Source organism: Microtus oregoni, unplaced genomic scaffold, assembly GCF_018167655.1.
Source record: "Microtus oregoni isolate MIOR12 unplaced genomic scaffold, Mior012 000019F_ref0000042, whole genome shotgun sequence".
NCBI classification, from domain to species: Eukaryota; Metazoa; Chordata; class Mammalia; order Rodentia; family Cricetidae; genus Microtus; species Microtus oregoni.
Window position 1 is genome coordinate 37264829 of NW_024543078.1, and position 24741 is coordinate 37289569.

The window sequence follows — 24741 nt, forward strand, 5'->3', positions numbered from 1 at the left end:
AAAGGAGAATTTTAGGAGTGGGGGAGGGACTGGATAGCTGCCTCCACTTCCTGGCTTTCGGGCCTGTGGACAGTCACTTCCTCCATCCTGAATTCAAGGACTGGGCCGCCAGTGGGTCACTTCCTCTCTATGGGAGCATGGGATTTTTGTTTTCATTGGTGATAATATGCTCTGGAGAAAGAAAGAACCGGGCGGAAATGCCTCTGTCTTGCCCTTTAGTTATTTTTTTTCCCTGCCTGGTTGTGGTGGTGCACACCTGTAATCCCAGCACTAGGAGAATTGCTTGGTCTGCGTGTGGAGTGCTAACTAGATCAATCTGGAATACAGAATAAGACCCTGTCTCTAAATAAATAACTCATTTTTAAAAAATGAGGCCTGTCGTTAGTAACACATGCCTTTAATTCCAGCAGTCGGGGGGCAGAGGCAGGCAGATCTCTGTGAGTTTAAGGCCAGCCTGGTCTACATAGTGAATTCCAGGACAGCCAGAGCTACACAGTGAAACCATGTCTCTCTCTATAAAAAACAAAACAAAGCAAAAATGAGTTGGGGATTGGGAGTTGCAGTTCAGTTGGTGGAACACAGGACTTCATCCCCAGCACTGCCTAGACGTTTACAGGACGCGTGCCTGCATTCCCAGTGCTCAGGAGGATCAGAAGTTCAAGGTCATCCACTGCTACGTGGGGACTGTGAGGCCAGCCTGGGCTAAACAAGAGATCCTGTGTTTGTGTTTATGAGGCTGGAGAAATGGCTCAGAGGTTAAGGTGTGTGCTGCTCGTGTAGAGGACCAGAGCTTGGCTCCTGACATCCGGCTGCTTCTCAATTCTGCTACCCCAGAAGACCCAACACCTTCTGCCCTCTACAGTGCCTGCACTCCCATGGCGTGTATCCACACAGAGCGCACACAGAAATAAAATCGGTCCCTTAATTTACAGATGTGTTCTTCAGCTCAACTGACTTTCAGTGACTTATTTTTATTTATTTGTTTTATTTTTTTGAGGCAAGGTTTCTCCTTGCAGCCCTGGCTGTCCTAGATCTGTCTGCCTCTGCCTCCTGAGTGATGGGATCAAAGGTGTGCACCTTGGTGACTTCTTCTAACCGCTGTAGAGTCTCAACTTTGATCTTTGATTCCCAGAAATTTGTGAAAGAATTTAGCCATTTTTGATTTGTGTGTGGTTCTAAGGATGAGTCCAGGGCCCGGTGCGAGCTAGCTGAGCACTCTGCCCCTGAGCTACATCCTCAGCACCGTTTAAACCTCCCTGCATTTTAACTGAAGCATTCTTTTATGTGCATGCCTGCATGTGCACACATGTGCCTCTTGCATGCCTGGTGCCTGCAGAGGCCAGAAGATCCTCTCGGACTGGAGTTACTGATGGATGTAAGCACCGTGTGGGTGCTGGGTATTGAACTCTGGTCTCTGCAAGAGCATCTAGTGCTGTCGCTATTTTTCTGTTTCAGGACAGCAGCTCATTGTTACATTGCTTAGGTTGGTTCTCCCTCAGTCTCCTGGGCACTGCACCTGCTGAAGTGGCAGGCAGGCTTTGTTTGTTTTTTAATAGGTGAGGGGATGGAACCTGAGGTCTTGCACGTGCTAGACAATGACTCTACTATTGGGCTCTATCCTCAGCCCTGAAAGTGGCTTTACTTTTTTATTATTGTTGTTATCATGTATTTATTTTTGTTAAGGAGACTTTAGGCCTGAAGTGCCTTGTTCACAGGCCATGACTCTGTTTTGCGGTCTCAGTTTAGTGTTTCATCTCTTCTGCATTACCAGCCACAGAATAAGGTTGTCCAGCGAGTCCGAGAAGGAAGTGGGGCCTGGAACTTACTTGTTCCTTCTGTTCAGATACATTCTCGGACACCTCGCATTCCTGTGTAACAGGAGAATCAACGACAAGGAAATCAAATATTTACCAAGTGCCTGTGAAGTCTTTGGAACTGGCTAGGCCAAGTTTTACCTCTTACAAATTTTAACAGATGCCAGAGCCAGGAACGACATTTGAGACTATGTGCCGTCTCCTCGTTTTACATCTGAAGAAACTGAGGCTCCAGGAGGAAAACAGGCTTGTCCAGGGTCGGCCAGGACATAGGGAGACATCTGGAGGCAGCAACCTACAGACCCTTAGAAAATACCCGTGGAGTAGCCGAGGGGGCAGCTCAGTTGGTGAGGTGCTGCAAGCATCAGGATCCCGGTTTGATCCCCAACCCCCTTTAAATAGCCAGATGTGGTGCTCGTATATAAGCCTGGTGCTGGGGAGGCGGAGACAGGTGGACCCCTAGCTGGACTGGTTAGCCCCAGGTCCTGGTGAGAGGCTTTGTCTCAAAGAAACAAGATGTCTGGGACTGCTCAGATGGCTGTCAAGCCTGAAGACCTGAGTTTGGTCACCAGAAGCCTAGCTAATTTCTGTAAGTTGTATTCGTATTTGGTGGTGTGCACATCGTTACCCCTCATAAATAAATAAATGTAATCGAGACAAACAAAAACCAGAGTGAGTGGTTCCAGGATAATAACATGCAAGGCTGACCCCATGTATACTCATGCAATGCCCATGCACCCTAATGCATGGACATGCACCCATGTTCACGTGCACACACTGAAGTAGCTGTGGATGTGAATAATCCGTGGTTTGTGGCTTTTGAGAAACTTGATGCCTGGTCAGGGTAATTAAGAAGATGGAAATCCAGATGCATTGCTGCAAAGCCTCTGTGTGATAATGGAATGTCAGAAGTTGTGTTCGCATGTTTAGCCATGAGTGGCAAAGCAGGAGGCAGGATAGGACAAGCCCCTTCCTCTGTGGAGTGTGTGCTGATGGCAGCTAGACATTAAAACCTGAGCGCGTCATCAGGACAGGTGCTCTGAAAGTCAGAGGGGCGAGGAGCAATGGGCGGTCAGTAGGTGTGCTCGCAACCGTGAGAGTGGAAATACGGCAGTGTGCTGAATGGCTGCCAGTCTTGGTCAGGCATGGGACCAGGGACACTATGCGTGTGGAGGAGTGGTGTCTGTGTATGTGTGCATGCATGTGTGTGTGTGCATGTGTGCACGTGTGTGTATGCATGCGTGCGTGTGTGTTGGGAACTGATCACAAGTGCTAGGCACCAATGTTCCCAATGAGCTGTGCCTTTAGTACCAGAGAATACTTCTTGAAGGCAACATCTGAGAAATAGTAGATGGTTTTTGTTGTTGTTTGTTTTAATGTGAGAGGAATGAGAACATAACAGTGAAGAAACCATAGAGTGACTTTCAATCTTCAGAACGAATGGGAGTTGGGGAGACCGTGAAGCAGGAGGCTGGGGTTGGCAACTGTGGAGTGTTTAGTAGCAGGCTAGGGACTGTGGAGTTTTCCAGCCCACAGCCGACACTCTGGGGTTAGGCTCATAGACGTCATGGCATGGGCACAGGATGCCAGTCTGCAGGTGGGTACAGTGGCCTCTGACACGAGGTGTTAGTGGTAATAAAGGCAGCACTGACCGGTAGGAGGTGCCTCATGGCATCGGTAGGGCAAGGTGACTTGGGTGGCCCTCGATGTGCGGTGAAGACACCAGGGTCGGACCTAAGATAATCACAAGATATTTAACTTCACTAAAACCCATCATGTTCGGATGCTCAATTGGGGCCTCCACATCCATGATGGGTTTTTTGTGTTTTCTGGTGATTATAAAATCCATCATGGGGGCTGGAGAGATGGCTCAGTGGTTAAGAGCACTGACTGCTCTTCCAGAGGACCCGGGTTCAATTCCCAGCACCCACATGGCAGCTCACAACTGTCTGAAGATCAGTTCCAGGGGATCTGACACTTCACACCAATGCACATAAAATAAGGTTAAATAAACCATAAAAATATTTTTAAAAAAATAAAACTCATCATGTTTAGGATGCTGATTGGGGCCTCCACATCCATGATATGTTTTTTTGTGTTTTCTGGTGATTACCATGCCAGGGCTGGCTCTGGTCAATGAGCCCTGGAAGAGGTCTTTTGAGACATATTAGGGAAGGATGGGGACTGCCTCTATGTATCCTGTCGCTTTGATACTTCAGTGAGACTGTAGCAGTCACAGGTCTTCCTGTGGTTACACTTCCGTAGCGGTGGGAGTCACATCCTTTATCAGTTTTCAGCTGCTAACAGCTGGGACAGGAGACCTCACCTACCTCCCTTAGCGCATTCCTTGAACTTCACCCTGAGATTCTATTTGATGAGGTAACTTTCCTCCTCTAATCCGATGGATCAGAAAAGAAAGTCTAAAACACCTTTAATCCCAGCACTCCAGAGGCAGGTGGATCTCTGAGTTCGAGGCCAGCCTGGTCTACAGAGTGAGTTCCAGGACAACCAGGACTACATAGAGAAACCCTGGCTCTAAATAAATAAATAAATGAAAGGAAGTCTAAACTCTAACCAACACCATAGGTTTGGAGTCTGATGGTATGGTCCTGACCTCTGATTGGCTAATCCATACTTGACTAGTGCTTAGGATGCTGCAGATTGGTGAGGACTCAAAGCAATTCTGTCATCGACAATAGGTAGGGAACTGCTGAATGAGAAACCGTGAATTAAGTAACTGGGGTTCTCTGATAAGAGGTCCGTTGTGGGGCTCCCCAGATAAGAAAACGCCTGCTCACAGCAAATGAAGTCGGAGTCTGACAGTCAGCCAGAGGAGCCTTCGTCCCACTGGTCTGCAGTGCCGACTGTTACTGTGCACAGTTCACCTTGTCCCCAGAACCTGACTTATCTCTGACTTATCCACACGTCCTTGTCCTTCACCCAGGGAGCACTCACCAGGCCCTGCGTGTTTGTGGCCTGCTCTGTGCCTTGCACATCGGCACCTAGAACAAATTCACAGGACTTGTTTTGAAAACATTGGATTTGGGGAGGCAGTCCACTCAGCCCTTTCTCTGGCTAACCTCTGGACATGCTTGCAGGAAGGAGGGGAAGAAGCTCACAGACAGGCCCAGCTTAGAGCCAGGCACCCAAGAGATGTTCACACGGCCATTACTACTTCTAGTCTCCCGTAAGGTTAATCCTGAAAGGTGGTGACTTTATTTAGCCTCCTTAAAAATGAGCAAAGGGACGCTGGGCGATGTTAGCACATGCTTTTAACCCCAGCACTCTGGAGTCAGAGGCAGGCAGATCTCTGTGAGTTCAAGGCCAACCTGGTCTAATACTGAGTTCCAGGACAGCCGAGGCTACATAGTGAGACCCTGCCTTGAAAAAGAGAGAGAAAGAATAAAGGAAGGAAGGAAGGAAGGAAGGAAGAGAAGGAAGGAAGAAAGAAAAACCTAAGTGAGCAAGGAGGCTGGAGAGGTGGCTCAGTAGTTAAGAGCACTTGCTGCTCTTGTAGAGGACCCAAGTTCTGTTCCTAGCATCCACATGGCCACTCACAATCATTTGTAACTCCAGTTTCAGGGGATCCTGCACCCTCTTTTGGCTTCTGCACTCACTAGGCACACACATGGTGCACTTAACATGTATTTGGACAAATACACCTAAAATGAAAATAAATAAATAAATAATACTTCTTTAAAATGGGGAGAGAAGTTAATAAGGTGGTGCCCATCTGTGATCCCAGTACCTGGGAGGTGCAGGTAGGAGGACCAACCCTGGCCACATAGCCTGGGCTACATGAGACCTTTTCTCAAACCAAAAACAAGCAAATGAAAATTAGGAGAGAGGCTCAGAGAAGGTAAATAATTTGTTCAAGGACATAGAGTCAGTAATGGAGCCAGGTTTTAAATCCAGGTTTTTATTTGGTTTTGTGTGTGTGTAGGTGTGCACCACTTGTAGCCGCCAGAAGAGGGCATCAGATCCCTTGGAACTATAGCTGTAGGAAGTTGTGAACCACCACATGGATGCTGGGAATCAAGCCTGAGTCCTCTGGGTGATCTCCGGCCCTGATTACACTGATGTTTTTTTGATGGGGGTGGTGCTGTTGATGACTCGTGTGGAGTGTGTGGAGGTCAGAGGACAACTTGTGGGAGTCAGCTCTGCCCTTCTACCATGTGACTGCAGGGATCAAACTCGGGTGGTCAGGCTTAGCAGCAAGCACCTTTTCTGGCTGAGCCGTCTTGCTGGCCCTTTTCTCTTTTAGTCTAAATGTTACGTGCATGGGGCTGGAGAGATAGCTCAGTGGTTAAGAGCACTTGTGGCTCTTCCAGAGGACCCAGGTTCAAATCCCAGCACCTATGTGATGGTTTACAGTCATCAGTAGGTTCTGTGCCAGAGGGATCCAGTGCCTTCTGACCTTCGTGGGCATCAGACACACATGTGACACACACACATGCACATAAATAAATCTTTAAAAATTTTCATGTGTATATGTGCATGTCTGTGCTGTTTACATGTGGGTGCCTGTGGAGATCAGAAGATGTTGGACCCGTGGAGCTGGAGTTAACAGGCAAGTGAGCTACCTGAACTGGGTGCTGAGAACCAAACTCGAATCTTCTGGAAGACCTGCAAGTGCTTTTAACCACTGAACCACCAGTTGAGCCCTGGAGTCCAGCTCTTAGTTCCAGTTCTTCTTGACCCTCACAGATAGACTGAAAAGAGAAAGAAGATAACAACACCAAGAAAGACACCGCCAAGTCTCCTGTCCGTGTCAGTACTCCAACCTGGAAGTGAGAGGCCGGGTGTGGTGTCACAGGCTCTCTGGGCTGGAAGGAGGCATCAGAGCCTTGTACAGAAAAGAACCCAAGGTCTAGAGAAACCCAGGCGCCCCTTTAAAGTCCGTCTATCTTGTATAGTGAGACCCTCTCTGTGGTGACACTTGGTGAGGAAGAAAAGATTTGGGATGCCGGGAGAATATCGGAAGATGGTAATTGTTGCTCCCGGGCCTGTTGGGAGCTACATCATTAAATGGAATCTTTCTTCTTTGGCTGTTCCCCAGAACTGCTGCCCTGCCTACCCTTCAGCTTTGTCCCAGGACAGGTGGGGTTTCTACACCTGATCTGCCCCTTCCCAAAGGGGTCCAGCAGTTACCAGACCTGTTTCACGTTGCCCTGAATTGGCTGCATTTTGTTCCTGGTTCTCACTGTCAGGTGGAACATGAGACAATTCAAAGGGTTTTGTTTTGTCTTCAAACACGAGTCTGGGCTTTGTACGTGTTCGTTCAGGCATCAGGGTCTCTTCCTGCATGTGGATTTCTCACCACCCTGAAGCCTGGGGTCCAATCTGAAGAGATTGTGTTTAGTTTTGAGCCAAGGCTAAGTGGGGACTCTGGGCTAGGGCACCTCACCAAGCCCTCCCACTGAACGACTGTGGTCTGAGCAAGTCTCACATTGCCTGAGGCTCCTCAGGGTAATAAAAACCGCAACTGGCCTGGTGGTCTTGGGCTAAAGGTTGGGGTTCCTGTGGGACCAGCTTTTGGGAGCTCTGTGATGGCAACTCCCCTTTCCTCCAAGTCTGTGTGTCTTTTACAAAAATTAAATGATTCGGTTAGATTATTTTAAAGGTTCTCTTCTCTAAGTCTGCCATGCTGCATGCCGGTATTCCGAGCTACTTGAGAAGCTGAAGCAGGGGGTCATGAGTTCTAGGCCAGCCTAGACAATGTAGCGAGACCTTGTGTCTAAGTTAGGGACTGAAGCCCTTCCGCCCTCAGCCATTCCGCTGCCTTAGTGTCTGTCTGTCTAGAGTCACAGATTGTTTGAGTCACAGTACCGATTAAATAGGAAGTCCTGAAGGTGGGAATCCTTATAGTAAGCCATTTGCTACTGTTCTCAGCATTAATCTTCCCTCGTTCCATTTTGTTTTCTTAGAGATGGGGTTTCTCTGTGTAGCCTTGGCTGTCCTGAATTTACGCTGTAGGCCAGGTTGCCTCAAGCTCAGAGATCTGCCTGCCTCCTGAGTTCTGGGATTAAAGGCGCATACCTGGTTGCTTCTTTTTTGTTGTTGTTTTGTTCTCTTCTGTTTTTGAGACAGGGTTTCTCTGTGCAACCCTGACTGTCCACAAACTCACAGAGATACCGAGATCTCTGCCTGCCTTTGCCTCCCAGGAGGAGGCAGGTAGATCTCTTTCGAGGGCGACCAGGTCTCCCTGGGGAGTTCTGGCACACCCTGGGCTACACAGTGAGCCCCTGTCTTGTGCTCTTTTCTCCGTCTCTCTCGGTCTCGTTTTTTAAATGTATTTTATGTGCATGTGTCTGTGTACTACATGTGTCCCTAGTGCTTGTGGAAGCAAGAAGAGGGTGTCAGATCCCCTGGAACTGGAGTTAGAAATGGCTGTGAACCATCCTGTGGGTACTAGGATTTACAGGACTCCCCAAGACTTCATACTATTATGTTGTTCTTGTAGTTCCTGAACTAAAGGTTGCAAAAGAATCGGGATTGTTGGTTTGCGGGATTCTAAGGGGCCATGAAGTTCTGTGCAATGAGGACACTGGAAGAAGGGAAGGAGGTAGGGTATATCTGGGTGTGTATATCTTTCTACCTAATACCATTTATAGGAAAAGCAGTGTGTGTGGGGGGGTGTGCTCGCATGCACACGCGCCTGTATGCCAGCCTATGAAGGCCACAGTGCAGTGTTGTTTTGAGGTCGGGTCTTGTTGCTATGGTTGTGCTGCACATGTGAGCTTCTTGTCTCTCCCTGGAGTCCTGGGGTTTCCAAGTGTGTCGCAGGATTACACTCAGACTCAGGTTGTCAGGCATGCACAGCAGGTGTTTGCCTGCTGAGCCATCTCCATCTCCAGTGATGTAACTGGGAAACAAACCAAGGTCAGGTTCATTCACAGGAGACTTTTCCATAGGTCCCGTGAGCCAGAATACCACTTCAGTGGTTGCCTCGCTGACCTTTGGAGTTCCACTTTGGTAATTTTATAGGTGGCAATTACATCCAACCTTCCGGATGGATTTGCTGCCAAAATATTGTCCGTTCTGTGCCAGACCTATGCTAGGCCCTGGAGGAAAGAGGACCAAGGTACACAGTTTGCCCCTTAGAGTTGCGAGTAAGGGGTTAAGAGAGGCAGAATTTGCACTGCGAGCTGTAATGAAAGAATAGGTTGTGTCGGTGAGTGCAGACAGATGAAACTCGCCATGCCTTTGGAAGCGCCAAGAAAGACATTTAATGAAGAAGGCGTGCTGAACAGAGACGGCAGTTCACAGTGTGAACAGAGGAGAAGGAGTGCTGAACAGAGACAGTAGCTTACGGTGTGGACAGAGGAGAAGGCGTGCTGATCAGAGACAGTAGCTTACGGTGTGAACAGTGGAGAAGGCGTGCTGATCAGAGACAGTAGCTTACGCTGTGAACAGAGGAGAAGGTGTGCTGAACAAAGGCAGTAGCTTACGGTGTGAACAGAGGAGAAGGCAGGCGTGCTGATCAGAGACAGTAGCTTACGCTGTGAACAGAGGAGAAGGTTGCTGAACAGATGGCAGCTTGCGGTGTGAACAGTGAGCGCAAGGGTGTGAACATGGGGCAGGAATGCAGACCATCTTGTAACGAGGCTCCCCTTTGTAAAGAGCAATGAGACATATAGGTTCTTTGTGGTCACTTTGTGAAAGCCTCCCCCATTTTGAGACTTGAGCTCAGTATTCTGGATTGGGTTCCGAGTCCCTGTGTAGTTAAGAATAACCTTGAACTTCTGACTCTCTTGGCTCCAGTCAAGGTTACAGGCTACAACATTCCAGGCATCTGCTTATGTGGGGCTTGAACCTAGGGCTTTGCGGTGCTTGGCAAGCACTGTGTCAGTTGAACTATGTACAGCCCGAGCCCCCATTCCCTCCTTACAGAAATGTTTATCAGAGGACTGTACAGGTCAAGACCTAGGCTTGGTTGGCTCCCGAGTCCTGGAAGTCAGCAGAGGCCAACTTTAACACTGTGTGAATTTTTGTGTCACCCCTTCCATCTCTAGCATTATCCCCCCACACCAGTTCATTTATATTTCCTCAGAGCTCAGTTTAGAAATTACTTCTTCAAGGAATCCTCTTTTTCCCTGCTCCTGTTTTCCCAGTTCTGAATTCACTACGCCTCCATGCCACTGCCCCAGTTATAAACACAATTAGGCTGTTTGAGGGTTGCGCTCTAAACACAGGCTGGAGGCGTAGCTGGCATGGAATAAATATGTCCTCAAATAATGGCCTGAAGGGCATCCATTGAATTTAGCAATAAATGGTCACTTGGTGAGGCAGTTTCAGAGAAATGATGGGTGGATGGTGGATGGCAGTGGACTGTGAAGAAATCGGAAAGTGAGGCATTGAGTGCTACCGGTAAGGTGTAGACAGCTTTTTCCTAGACTGTGAGAGGGAGAAGCGGGAATGGCTGCCGCTGCAGCCATTTCTATTAGGAAAGACTTGCTTATTTAAATGACAATGGAAAGGAGCGGGTGTGGGGTGGGAGGGAGGCAATAACTGAAAGAATGTATCTTCACAGAGTGGTGTAGGGATCTAGAACAGAGGGCCCTGTCAGACAGCCCAGCTCTTGTCCTGAGTCTGACCTGGAACTGAGATAGCCCAGAGTGTGGGTGAGCCAGCAGCTATTGTACAGTAGACTGCTCAAAGGGTAGAGACAGGAAAGGACCCGACACTGTGTCTGGGGAAGGAGGGCATTAGGGGTGAACACTGAGCAGGCACTGACCTAAGAGCCTCCTGTGTGTGTTTGAGGTCTCTCAGGACTGGAGGAAATAGGGCGCGCTCACGAGAGAGGCAGTACATAGAAAGCCTAGGTGCCCTGAGTTTTGGAAACAGACGTTATTCATTCAGAACCAAGGTGTTGTTGAATTGTTCAGTAGGTGGGTAGTCAGGTTAAATCCTATTTCTCCTGGATTATAGAGTAAAAACGAGAGGAAGTACGAGCTGTAGGAGGTAGGAGGATCAGGAGTTCAAGATTACCCTCAGGTACATAATGTATTCTATTACATTAGGCTTCAGAGTAATGACATTTGTAGGGAAGATGAGATGGGCATCTCCTGAACGAATCCTAAAAGGATGTTTTTGTTTGTTTTTTTTTGTTTGTTTTTCAAGACAGAATTTCTTTATAGCCCTGGCTGTCCTGGAACTTGTTCTGTAGACTAGGCTGGTCTCAAACTCATAAAGATCCTCCTGCTTCTGCCTCCTGAGTGCTGGAATTAAAGGTGTGCCCGGCCCCTTAGAAATTTTTTTAATAGATTTATTTGTGTGTGTGCTTGTACTCTGCGATCAATCAAAAGTGTGTTGGGGAGGGGGGCAAGGAGGCCAGAGGAGGGTGTTGGAGCCCCTGAGCTGGAGTTACAGGTAGCAGGGGTGAGCAGCCTGTTGTGGGCGCTGGGAAGCATTAACTGTTTCAAGCAGCCTGTTGTGGACGCTGGGAAGCATTTAACTGTTTCAAGTAGGCTGTTGTGGGCTCTGGGAAGCATTAACTGTTTCAAGCAGGCTGTTGTGGGCGCTGGAAAGCATTAACTGTTTCAAGCAGGCTGTTAAGCCCTGAGAGATTGACTTGGCTGTGGCCCATTTCCATTCCTGGAACCCGTAGTGGAAGGACAGAACTACTCCCAAAAGTTGTCCTCTGACCTCCACATACATACTGCAGCACACGCATATCACCCCCGCCATTCACACACATGCATGCGCACACACATCACACACACAGTAAACATTGTATATACATGTAAGCCCCTCTCGCTCGAGTGGGAGTGTGACTTAGTCATAGGGCACTTCCCTAGCATTCCTGAGACCCTGGGTTTGATCCTCAACGCAAGCACACCACAGATCCCCTCTTCCTCACTGATTCATCTTCTTGTTCAGTGTCTGACCTGGTCTGGGCCTTTGGGGGCTGGAGAGATGGCTCAGTGGTTAAGGGTGCTGGCTGCACTTCTGGAGGACCCAGGTTCAATTCCCAGCACCCACATGGCAGCTCATAACTGTTATGTTAAAGATAAAATGCCGCTGTTCCCTAAGGGGTGCAGCGGCAGAAACTCTGCAGGTCCCCGAGTGGTGGCAGTGGGCAGCAGGCGATGAGACCACACTGCAGCCCCCCTCTCCAAGCAGTGGGTAGGCAGTGGGTCTGCAGTGGGTCCCAAGACCACGGGGTGGGTGAGAGACTGAGACGGATAGGCATGCCAAAGCTACCTCTTTGGGAAAGAGACAGAAAGGAAGAACTCAGGCTGCAGATAGGAAGATCTGCCTGCCTCAGCAGTGAGGGGGGATGGGAAAATCGGCAGGGATTGTCTCTTAAAGGATCAGGACAGACCGTTACATTCCCATCTCTTTTTTATAATTAAAAGGCGGGAGGTTAGGTACAACAGGTTAAAGGAATTAGGGCCGTGGATTCTCAAGACTGCTTCTTGCTTATTTGTGGGTGTCATCTTTGGGGGGAACCTGAGAAGGCAGGGTAGCTGGTCTCTTTGCTCCTGTCTGGTGTTTGTGGTATAGAAATGTCTGGTGTCTTTTACACCTGTTTAAGGTATTGGCAGAACAGAGGACAAAGTTAAGTTCGGGGGGAAAAAAATTTAGGACCAGGGAATTGAGAGGGGTGTATCTGACCTGTTTAAGGTGGATCCTTCAATTCAGCTCCCTGGAACTCATAAGAACTTTTTGAGATTGTGAAAATTTAAACAGCAGCATACTTATATCAGAATGACTGTGACAGATATTTTTTGCATAATGGAAAGTATCTTTAAGACTATGAAAGTCAGTGTGAGAGAGAATTTTGATAGTGTGCACTTGTCCTCACACCTTTATAACTTGCAGGTACATGCCTTAATAACTTGTATTTGTATTTTGCTGAAATTTGTTTTGTGAGGTTCAGGGAGGAGAGACTCAGGCTGGAAGTTGAAGATGAGCTTGCCTGGATGGGGGGAGTGGGCGTGGCTTGTCTCTTAAAGGGACAGGACAGACCATTACAATAATTGCCTATAATTCCACTTTCAGTGGATCCAGCACCCTCACACAGATATGCATGCAGACAAAACACTGATGCTCATAAAATAAAAATAAATAAATTTTAAAAGGTTTTACTTTTTTTGTTTGTTTGTTTGTTTTGACACAGGGTTTCTCTGTAGCTTTGGAGCCTGTCCTGGAACTAGCTCTGTAGACCAGGCTGGCCTCGAACTCACTGAGATCCGCCTGCCTCTGCCTCCCGAGTACTGGGATTAAAGGTGTGTGCCACCACCGCCCAGCTACTTTGTAGTTTTGAAGAAAAACAATGTATATACACTGAGTACTATTATTTTGACACAACATGCATCACATCTAGATGCATATACATTGTATACACACACATACACATACTAATAAATAATAAGGCCTTTTTAGTATATTCCTTTAATCCCAGTATCCAGGAAGCAGATAGAGGAAGATCTCTAAGTTCTAGGTCATCCCAGTCTACATATCAAGTTCCAGGCCAGCCAGGGCTACATACAGAGACCCTGTCTTAAAAAAAAAAAATTAAAAGAAGGGAAAAAAACAATCAGATTCAGGAAGAATGGTTTATAAACTGATCTGATATGGCACAGGACTGCAATCCTGGCTGATGGGAAGAGTGAGGCAGGTAGATGGGCTATCTCAGGTCCTCTTGTGCTACAGAATGAGTTGGAGACCACTGTGGACATTGTCATAAGATTCTGTCTAAAAAGAGAAGGGCTAAGCTGGTGTGTGTGTGTGTGTGTGTGTGTGTGTGTGTGTGTGGCAGGAGAGGGGTTGCATGCCTTTAATCCCAGCACTCAAGAGGCAGAGGCACACAGATCTTTCTGAGTTTGAGGCCAGCCTGGTCCACAGACTGAGTTCCAAGGACAGCTTGGGCTATTACACAGAGAAACCCTGTCTCAAAAAACCAAAAGAGAGGGAGAGAGAGATGGACTAGTAAGGTATCAGCAGTGGAGTGTTTGTTTAGTATGAACAAACAGGGCCTTGGAACAAATCCCAGGAGCACAGAAAGAGAAAGGAGAATGATTGATGTCCCACCTTGAGGAAGGAGTGGAGAGGGGCAAGTTTCAAATCCTGAGCACTCGTTTAATTTTCCTCTGGGGTACAAAGAAGACAGCCCATACCCTGGCTGCCCCCGGAGTGCTGAGCCGTCCTGATATCCCTGGAGCCTTGCTTTGTCTATTCATGGCCCCTGTGCCTGTGGCAGTCTGGAGTTACCCAGACAGAACAAAGCTGAATACAGAGTGCACAAGGGGGTCTTGTAACAACTTTGCCCCTGTTTCTAGGGTTGACTTAGGTACCATGGCTTGATTTCAGCTGCCTATTTTATTCCATCCCAAGAGTACTGTGTTTTGTTTGGGTTTCCTCTGTTTTGGAGGATCATGGACCTCCACCCGCATAGCCCTGCAACATCCTCTCTCCATCCTTGGAAATCTCCAGTTTTCAAGGCTCGGCTCAAGGCTCCAATTCCTCTGCAGAGACTTTTCTGCCCCTCATTTGAAGGAACAATATTAATGTGGTGGAACAGAGGGAGTAGAGGCCAGACCTCTGCTTAAATGTTGTTTTACTTCTCATGCACACACACACACACACACACACACAAATGTGCACACACAGCCCTCAGCATCAGTTCTCACGCACACACACACACACACACACACACATACACAAATGTGCACACACAGCCCTCAGCATCAGTTCTCATGCGCGCACACACACACACACACGCACACACAAATGTGCACACACAGCCCTCAGCATCAGTTCTCATGCGCACACACACACACACACACACAAATGTGCACACACAGCCCTCAGCATCAGTTCTCATGCGCGCACACACACACACACACATACACACACACACAAATGTGCACACACAGCCCTCAGCATCAGTTCTCATGCGCGCACACACACACACATACACACACACACAAATGTGCACACACAGCCCTCAGCATCAGTTCTCATGCGCACACACACACATACACACACACACACACACACACAAATGTGCACACACAGCCCTCAGCATCAGTTCTCATGCGCGCGCGCACACACACACACACACACACACACACACACACAAATGTGCACACACAGCCCTCAGCATCAGTCTCCCATCCATCCGTTAAGAATGCAGCTTGTTTGAGAAGAATAAAACCCAATTGGCTCTGTAAAATCAGCAGTAGCTCTTGGTATACAGGAGTCGGGAAACATGCATTGTCTGTTTGTTCTGTCACCAAACAAAGAGAACTCTACCTCTGAAAGGCTCTACCTTTGAAGCAAAACACGGACGGGTGCTTCTTCTCCAGTGGACTTGCTCTCTAAGCAGCGAGGCAGTGTCCATCCGCCGTGGTGTTGCTTAAATGAGTGAGCTCCTGGACCAGGTGATGGAGGTGGGAGACAGTAAAGACAATAGCTTGTGTGAGCCAGAACAGAGCGGTTCTGGGTACAGCTGGGGACAGTCATAGGAAGGAGCTGGGGAGGGGACCCTTTCGCTTCTACTGAAAGGGGAAAAGTGCTGGGTTTTGTTGTTGGTTAGTAGACTTAGGTCTTAGGTTTGGAATTTTTATTTTGGTTTGGTTTCTTGTTTTTTACATTTCTTTGTGTGTGGAGAGGATGCGTGTGCCGTGGTGAAGGCCAGAGGACAGCTTAAGGGAGTAGCCCTCTCCTGCTGTGTGGGTCAGGGGGATCAAACTCAGGTCATCAACTTGGTGACAAGTGCCTTTACCGCCGAGCTGTCTCGCCAGCGTAGTTTTTGTGTAGCCCAGGCAGGCCCTCATGCTCAAAGTCCTGTTTGCACTGAAATTAGAGGCATGTACTATGACACCTACCTATAAAAGGCTGGTTTTATATTAGTTAAAAATAGAAATAGGGCCAGATGTGGTGGCAAACGCCTTTAATCCCAGCACTCAGGAGGCAGAGGCAGGTGGATGTCCTTGAGTTTGAGCCTAACTTGATCTACATATTGAGTTTTCTAGGTCAGCCAAGGCTATCTAGAGAAACCCGTTTTGAAGAGAAAAATAATGGAGTTAGAGATAGAAACAGTCAGTCATTTTAACTGACATTTTAATTTATTGTGTGTGCACATGATTTCAGGAGCACAGAAGAGACCACCATGATCGGAAAGGACCTCCGCTCACGCAGGAGGACAGGCAGCTCGCTTTTTATTGTAACCGGAGCGACTAGTTTTAAATGGATTGCAGCAAAAGACAGCGGGATGGGGCCGGCTGCTGCAGTCACTTAGTTCAGAATGCAGTGAAGGACAGCGGGATGGGGCCCGCTGCCACAGTCACTTAGTTCCAAGAATGCTGCAAGGCCTTAGGACAAACAAGACTTTAACCAGATGGGCATTAAAACATTTGCAGAAAGGTTTTACAAGGTGGAGACGATAAAAAAAGGTTTGAGTTCCTTGTCATACAAGTTTTACCATGTTTGATAGAGAAGACTAATATTTAATGTTTATTACACACACTGTGGCATGTGTGTGACAGAGGACAACTCACAGGAGCAGGTTCTCCGTCCCCCATGTGGGTGCCTGGTCACCCAGGCTGATCCCTTTACTCGCTGGTCTATCTCAGTGGCCCAGTCAGAGCCATTGTTTTTTGTTTTTTTTTTTTTTGGTTGAGATTACTTTTGAAGTCAGAAATTCCCTTCCCTGCAAGTGTTTAGCAGCGGTCTTGTGGAGGGGTGGACCAAGCATGGATAGAGCCTAATTCCTTCAGCCGGAGCTTCTGTTAACTCGATCTTATTCCACATGACTGAGATTCCGGTCCTTTGCTTCCTGCTACTTAGGGACTGACTGTCTTGGTTTTGTGTTCAGGTGAGGAAGCCTGGAGGTGCCGGGGCTGTGGGGGCTATGTTCCTCTGAGCCAGAGACTGTACAGGACGACCAGTGAAGCCTGGCACAGCTCCTGCTTCCGGTAAGTACTTCTGCCCTCCTCCCCTCACCGCCATCCTGTGGCCCTGCACTGTTTTCATGTTTGGAAAAACACAGTTTTCTGGCCCGAGAACTTTAATCTCAGTTGGGCATTAGGGGCAGGGAGAGGATTGCGCCAAGGAGGAACACCCCTGAGGCCAGATTAAAGTGCAGGAGCCACAGGTGAGTCGAGGACAGCTAGAGGAAGGGGGGCTGTCTAGGGTTTCTCCAACGCCCTCACCTTAGGGTGTGGGAGCAGACCAGAGAGAGTGACTGTCCCCATGGCCACACCACTGGCTATGAGGTGCCTCGTGAGTGTCATCTCTGTCCCGCAGGATGCCTCCCTGTGGCCCTCCTTTGTGTGACTTTTTTTATTGCTTCCAGATTATTATTGAAGCAGCTCAGTTTCTTAATAATGACAGTGTCAGAGCAGGCAAGAAGGTACTTGCCACCAAGTTCCATGCTCGGGCCCTTGTGGTGGGACAGCTCTGAGCAGTGGTCCTCTGACCTCACATGCACACCAACCAGACAGACAGACAAATAGATGTTTTTAAATATTACAGGCTCCAAAGCCACATTTGTTCCTGCTTTCTGGGGCTCAGTTATCTGGAACTAGAGATGTTCCTAGGGACCCCAGTATGCAGTGTTTAGTAGACACCCACTGAACACTGATCTCCTTTCAAGGGGAGGAGCCTTGTTTTTGCAGACAACAGTTCTAGCCCACAGTCATTCTGAACTGGTGGATGAGGTACTGTCCCCTCCAGAGGCGGGGTGAGAGTGTGTCGCCCCTAGGCTCGTGTCCTGAGAATGAGATGGATGTTGACAAGAGAACACGTGCTGTGTATTCTGGCTGCCCACACAGCTCTCTGTGCAAAGCTGGTGTCAAATAATTTAAGGGTCCTTTAAGCCCTTGCCTCTCTCCACCCTCCAGGTTCAAGGTGGGGGATGGCCTGGAGCGATTTGACTGCCAAAGGGCTGGAGATGGACCAGTGTTTTCCTGTTCTTTAGGTCCAACCCAGACTTCTTGTTTTGTTCACAGTTCTCATTGCCTTAGCTCCTCCTCCCTCTGCTCCTGGGGAAGTGGATTCTGCCTTTTCTGTGCTATGTTATATGCTAGAGGCAGAGGTTAGCAGAGCCTTAAGGGGCCTGTAGGAAAAGCCTTTGGCTAGTTAGTGCTTTCATTTCAGAGCTGAGGCCAGCCTTGCTTTGGCCTCTGACCCACACAATTTGTCCCTGTCCACATTCCTATCAATATTGTTTTCTGTTCGGATCAGCAGAGCATGGTAGAACAAGCTAGTGCTTGTTGTTCCTTCCTTCCTTCCTTTCGTTCGTTCGTTCTTTCTTTTGCCCCGGCCGTCCTAGAACTTGCTCTGTAGACCAGGCTGGCCTCTCACTAAACATATGCTAGTTCTTGTTATTTCAGATGGCTAGAAGAGGCTACCTGTTAAATCTGTAGCCTCTCACACTGAAGATTAGAAGACCGCTCAGGGTTGCTGGGCCGTGGACGACAAGGGCTGAAACCCTTTGAAGTTTTGATCAGATGTTTGCTTGTGAGGGTGTGAGGAGAACTAGACCTAGGGCGGGGTGGCGTGCATGTCATTCCAGCTCTCAGAAAACTAAGATGGAGGATTCTGAGTTTGAAACGAATCTGGGCTACAAAGCAATACCCTTACCTTAAAAAGACAAAAGGTAAATCTTGTTAGCACGCAGATGACCACATAAGGCTGCAGGCTCTGGAGTGGGACGGCAAAGCTCTCAGAGCCTTTCAAGGTGTCCTGTTGCCTTAGATAAGACCATTACTCAGCTCTCAGGCTCATTGCGGGTAATCGATACTCTAAATTACTCTGCAGATAATTTGCCCATAAAAAAACACCTTAATAACTAGTAGCTGTCTCTTTCTGTTCTTGGCCCTTTGTCGGAGTTTCTGGAGGGTGGCTTTGAACTGCTGCGGTGCAAAGATCACCGGGTGGGGGTGGAGGATGGGGACTGGTGGGGGTGGGGACCGTGGGGAGCAGGTGGGGACTGGGGGGGTGGGTAGGGGGGCTGGCAGATGGGGACTGGTGGGGGTGAGGACCGTGGGGGGCAGGTGGGGACTGGTGGGGGTGGGGACTGGGGGGAGGTGTGGAGGGGCTGGTAGGTGGGGACTGGTGGGGTGGGGGTGGGGACTTGGGTCGTGGCGGGTGGCAGGTAGAGCATCTGCTCCTGTTGATGACTGCTTTGCCTTGAAGATAGCTCTGTAATGGACTCTTCTGAAGGAGACCGGCTCTCACCGGGAGCTTTCTCATGGTAGAAGTGGGATACCCTCCCGCAGAGTATGCTCACACGCCTCCGGGAGGGTTGCTGTCTTTTAGATCCAGTTTTACTTTTGCCCAAATCAGAGAAAGCTCCTCAGGCCTAGGAATGAGCATTTTTTGACCTCAGGGGCAAACTGGGCTAAGGGGAATGTGGGGCTAAGGGGTTTGAACAGTCCTTTACAGTCTTCCTACCCAGCCAGCCCGCCTGCAATCTGGTTTAGAGTATGTGGTGTGGGCCCGCTGGGGCAGGACCTTCCCTTTGTGGCTTTCAGAAAAGTTCATTCTTTATGACTTCCTTCTAGGCTTGCTCTTCCTAGCTGGGCCATAGAGGTGGGCAGTCCTTGGGCTTCCCACAGGTCAGGGAACCCTGATTGCTCTTCGAGCAGATGAGGGAGGGGGACTTGATCGGGGGAGGGGGAGGGAAATGGGAAGCGGTTGCGGGGACGAGGCAGAAATCCTTAATAAATAAATAAATTTAAATAAAAAAAAAAGAAAAAAGAAAAGTAAGGGACATGTGTGTCCCATCCCCCTGCTCCCCATCCCTCACCACCACACACACCTTGTAACTGGGCGAGGCTGGATTGAATGAACAGGTTGTTGGGGTTGCTCCCCCCCTCCCCCTTCCCTCACTGGTTCCACCTTGATCTGGAGTGACATCTGTCGGCCCACCTCTGAGAGGCTTCCCTAGGTTCAGGGATGTCCACCTGGTGGGCCTCCTGGAAGTAGCTCAGAGCATTGGCACTTGGCCAGGATCCTTCTGAACTATCAGAGACATGGCTGACCAGCCCTGCCCTCGTTCCTTTTCCCCTTTAAACTGTGAGCGCCTCTGACCTGCTTTTCTTTGAAGAATGCCACTGAGTCTAAATCTGGAGCTGTTCTCTCTGAAGCTCCTGGCTTGGGTGCCTCCTGGGGCGAGAGAGGAACCCAAACACACGCTGGCAGCTGAAATTAGCATGTGAACTGTGAATGGTGACCTGGCTGGCCTGCCTGTCTCTCTTGTCCATCTCCCCCTCTTTTTAAGACAGTCTCATGTCCCAGGTTGGCCTTGGACTGGGACTGCAGGTATGGACCACCATGCCTGGCTTATGCTGTGCTGATTGAGCCAGGGTTTCCCGTGTGCCATGCGAGTATTCTACCAACTGACCTACATCTCTAGCCCTTTTAAAATTTTTGAGAGAGCGTTTTGCAGCGTAACCCAGGCTGGGCCTCAAACTCCTTCCTGTTTCAGTGTCCTTAGCTTTGGGATTACAGGCGTGCCTACCCTACCCGCCTCTTGGTGACTTTGTGGTTGTTCCGTTGTTGGGGATTGAACCCAAGGCCTTACATACTGCACAGTGTGCTCTACCACTGAGCTATCTGGAGACGAAGTTGTCCAGTCTATGAGCATCTCGGGCTGGCCTCAAATTTGAGAGCCTCCTGTTTAAGCCTCTGGAGTTCTGGGAACGCATTACCACAAGCTAGCTCTCAGATTTCCGGATTCGCTCTTACCACAGGCGGTCAGCCTTGTAAGCAGGGTCCTGGGAGAAGGAGGAGCAGCTGTTAGTCTTTCATGGCCCTTACTGAATTGCTGTTTTTGGAACTGGTTTCTGGCTGAATTAACAAAAGGAATTCACCACTCCCAGGGCCCTGGAAACTGTCCAGCCTCTTTTCTCAGGATGACAAACACAGACTGAACTGTGTCTTGTAAGAAGTGTTTGACAAGGCCTGTGCTCTGGGAGGGCTAATGCCACTCTCTGCTCCGCTTGTGACCTTAAAAATGTCAGCGAGGAAATGGCTGAGAATCCGAAGCTGTAGTGGAGCAGATCGCCTGGCAAAGGAACTTTCTGAACTGCCAGACCATACTCTATGTAGGTGTGGTATCCTACTTCCAGTTCTAGGAACCACAAATTAGCACCCATGCCAGGCACTGGCTTAGCATTTTACAAGCATTGTGTTATTTAATCTTGGAGATAACTCAGTAAATGAATTACTTGTCTTACCTTTGAAAGTGGACAGCTGAGGAGTGTTCGTACGCACCTATAATTCCAGCACCTGAGAGGCTGCCCCGGGGGGCTGTGAGCCTGAGACCAGCTGAGCTGTGCAGTAAGACCTTGTCTTAAATGCAAAAGGCAGAACCAAACCAGGCGCGGTGCCTTCTGCCTGTAATCTGAGCACCGAGGCAAAAGTATCATGAATTCTTGGCTACCGAGTGAGACCCTGCCTCAAAATGAACAAATCAACAGATGTAAATGCATTTAAATTGCTATTTGCCTCTGTTTAGAGAAGCGAGAGTTATCTGCTAAAGTTGTGCAGCCGGTTAGACACCCACCCATCTGGGATCTGAACCCAGGCATCTGCTGTCATGAACCTTGGCATTGCTGAATTCTGGCTATGTCATTTAACCTCACTTCTGCTTCTGTAAGGGGGAGGGGGGCACACCACTTGTGTCAGATAACCTTGAAGTCTTCTTGCCCTCCCCAGCGCCAGTTCTACCTGCAGCTAACTCTCTGCCTTGGGCTCCTGGGGCCGCAGGTTGTAGAGCAACTCCGCCCTCTGCTGTTCACTGCTGGTGCTAGCCCCGGCTTCAATTCTGGCTGTGATGACTCAGGAAAGAGATTGTTTATCCAGTTTATCTTTGAGGAAATGAGGCACAGGCAGGTCACCAAAGCTAACTGTTGGATGCTGGCTGGAGCCGAGCCTGCATGACAGAAAGGAAGGAAGAACAGACACCTGACCCCTCTTTGTCCCCCTTGAGTCTCTGGGATGTGGCAGTCTGTAGCCATCAGTGTGCCTTCATCCTGCACTGCTCTTTGTGAAGTGAGGAGGCCTGCTGTCACTGTCCGACAGAAGTGAAGAGGTGGAAAGAGATAGGGGGACATTTGTGGACATTTGGTAGGCTCTACACTAAGAGCTTTCTCATCTGATATAACACTCATGGTCACCTCCACCTTACACTAAAACAGAAAGGCCTGGGAGGAATAGTTGACGTGTGTGTGTGTGTGTGTGTGTGTGTGTGTGTGTGTGTGTGTAACATGGTCTCTGTCTTTCTGGGACTGGCTTAGAATTAGCTACATAGTCCAGGCTGTCCACAACCGCAGCCACACTTCCCAGCTTCCTGGTGCTGGGATTCTCCGTCTAAATCATCACACCCAGCTTTTGGCTTCCATGACATTCCTCATGCCCCCGTTTTCCGCATGCCCAGCCTCTGTCAGTTTTTGTTTGTCTTTTTTTTTTTTTTTTCAGATTTAGTTAGTTAGTTAGTTAGTTTTGAGGTTTGGTCTTATTATATAGCCTGACCGTCCTGGAACTCACTCTGTATACCAGGTTGTTCCTGCCTCCCAAGGGCTGGGATTAAGGGTGTCCGCCACCATGCCTGGCCCAGGGTTTATGTTTATTATTTGTATTTGTGTGGTTGTGTGTGTGTGTTTGTGTGTGTGTGAGCATATGTACCACATGGGTGGGGATGCCCTCAGAGGCCAGAAGAAGGCATTGCATCCCCTGGAGTTGGAGTTAAAGGTGCTTGTGAGACACCTGATGTGGCACTGGGAACTAAACTTGGATCTTCTGGAAAAGCGGGCAGTGCCCTTAGCTCCTAAGTCATCTCTAGCCTTGGCCTCTCAGCTCTATCTCCAGCGTACACTGTTTATGAATGTATTCACTTTATTCTGTCTCTTATTCTCCTGCCCCATCCCAAGCTGTCCATCTCCCCTCCCACTCTCCCACCTCCCAAGCCACTCATTCTCTCCAGAGCAGCCGAAGTGTGTGACTCACAGAATATCTGAGAGGAGATGCCCTACCAGTTAAGAGCATAGACCGCTCTTGCAGAGGACCTGAGTTGGGTTGCCAGCACCCATGTCAAGGAGCTCCCAACTTCCTGCACCTCCAGGTGCAGGGGACCTGGCATCCGTGCCCTCCGCAGGCAGCTTACTCACCTGCACATGCTCACCCACACACACAATTAAAACTAAAATAGCCAGGCAGTGGTGGCGCACACATTTAACCCCAGCACTCAGCAGGCAGGGACAGGTGGATCGCTGTGAGTTTGAGGCCAGCCTGGTCTATAGAATGAGTTTCAGGACAGCCAGAGCTCTTTAATGCAGAGAAAACCTGTCTCAAAAAAAAAAAAAAAAGAATAAATCTTGAAAAAAATCTGGGAACTGGAAAGATGGCTTGGAGGTTAAGAACACTTGCAGAGGCCCCTGAGTTCAATCCCAGCACCCACATGACAGCTCACAGCTGTCTGTAAATCTAGTTCTAGAGTTCTGACACCCTCTGCTGGTCCTCTCTGTGCTGTACACTTGTGGTACAAATACATTCATTCAGTTGCAACTCTCAGAAACACATTAAAAACAAAACAAACAAACAAAAAAACGGGTTGAGGCTGCCGCTCTGTGGCAGAGTGATCGCCTGGCATGCACAGGGCTCCCCAGTGTTGAAAAGGATCTGCACATGCTCTGTTCTACTGTCTTCCACAGCGGTGTGTGTCCAGGGCCTCCTGCTTTCTGCACTTGAACCCCCCTGCTTTTCCTGCTGACAATGCTTGTGTTGTTCTGTGCCCTGGGCCTGGAATGCCAGCTCCCTCTTTTTGCCTCATTAGCTTCTGCTCATAGGTCAGGTCTGTCCCTGGATGGCTCAGGGACCGGTATTCCTCACCCTTGAAGGATACTGCTCAGTTCCCCATCCGAGCTTTCAGTTTCATCTGACGCGTCTCTTGAAGTTTTAGATTTGTGCAATGATTTCCTTTATGGTACCCTGTGACTTCTCATGGTAAGGGACCTCAGGGACTTCTGGGCATTTTGTCCCTCATTGTGTCACCACCGACACATCACTGGTATAGGAAACAAGTCGTTGAAAGAGTTGCCTGAGCTGTGATGTAAGTGCGGCCTTTCCTGCACTTCCGCTTTTCCACATCCTTCCCTTAGCGGGCTGTGGCTGCGGTTCCCGTAAATGGCAGGGAGGAATTGGGCCAGACACTGGGCTCTGGAGAATTGTGAGGTCAGGTAAGAAGATAAGCCTGTCTTCTGCCTTCAGAGGGGCTAGCCTGCAGTGAAGAGACCCGAGAGCCTGTTCTCCAGCAGCCTTGAGCTGCGTTTGTAGGTACAGCCCAGACAGGAGCAAGTCCTGGGTGCCTGGGATCTCTGGGAAGAATGCAGTAGGGAAAATAAGTCCAGCTGCTCTAATCCACACCAAGTCTAAATTGTTTAGAATGTGCAAGCTCTCAGTCCCAACCAGTAGTAAGCTACTTTGTTGCTCGGCAGTGTTACTGTTACCTTTGGGTCAGGGGTAGGGGAGGGGAGGGTATCTCTAGCTCAGTGGTAGACTATGTACCCAACATGCACAAGGCTTTGAGTTCGGTCCTGAGCACTGCTAAAACAAAATAATTTACCTGCAAAGTACGGCACTAGCTGAAGATACTGCCGAACATAGAGTGGAAACAATGGAATACTTGAATGGCAGCTTTGACTTATGCCGTAGCTGGCTTGTGGTGGGGATGGCGAATACACGGCAGTTCTTTAAGAAAATGAAGCTTGTGCCTATGATCAGCCCATGAGAGCAGCAACATGTGGTAAGGCCAGACTCCAGGGGCACATCCTGGCTGTGCCCTGACTGGCTGCGCACTGCAGGTACTTTCTGTGACTTGTTGTCTCCCCTCCTATTTCCAGGTTCCGTGCTCAGACTTCAGTTGTTAATTCATTCCTAACTGGAGATCTAACTTGTGTCCTATCCGCTA

The 24741-nt window shown here is 49.0% G+C and overlaps 1 protein-coding gene across 1 annotated transcript in view; it reads left to right on the forward strand.

Annotated features, from left to right (window-relative positions):
* LOC121459809 (LIM domain kinase 2) overlaps positions 1 to 24741 on the forward strand; it is a 67680-nt gene that overhangs the window by 869 nt on the left and 42070 nt on the right. Inside the window, exon 2 of the mRNA XM_041669832.1 lies at positions 16642 to 16741. Within this exon, the coding sequence (XP_041525766.1) occupies positions 16642 to 16741 (100 nt within the window). The remainder of the gene's footprint in view (positions 1 to 16641; positions 16742 to 24741) is intronic.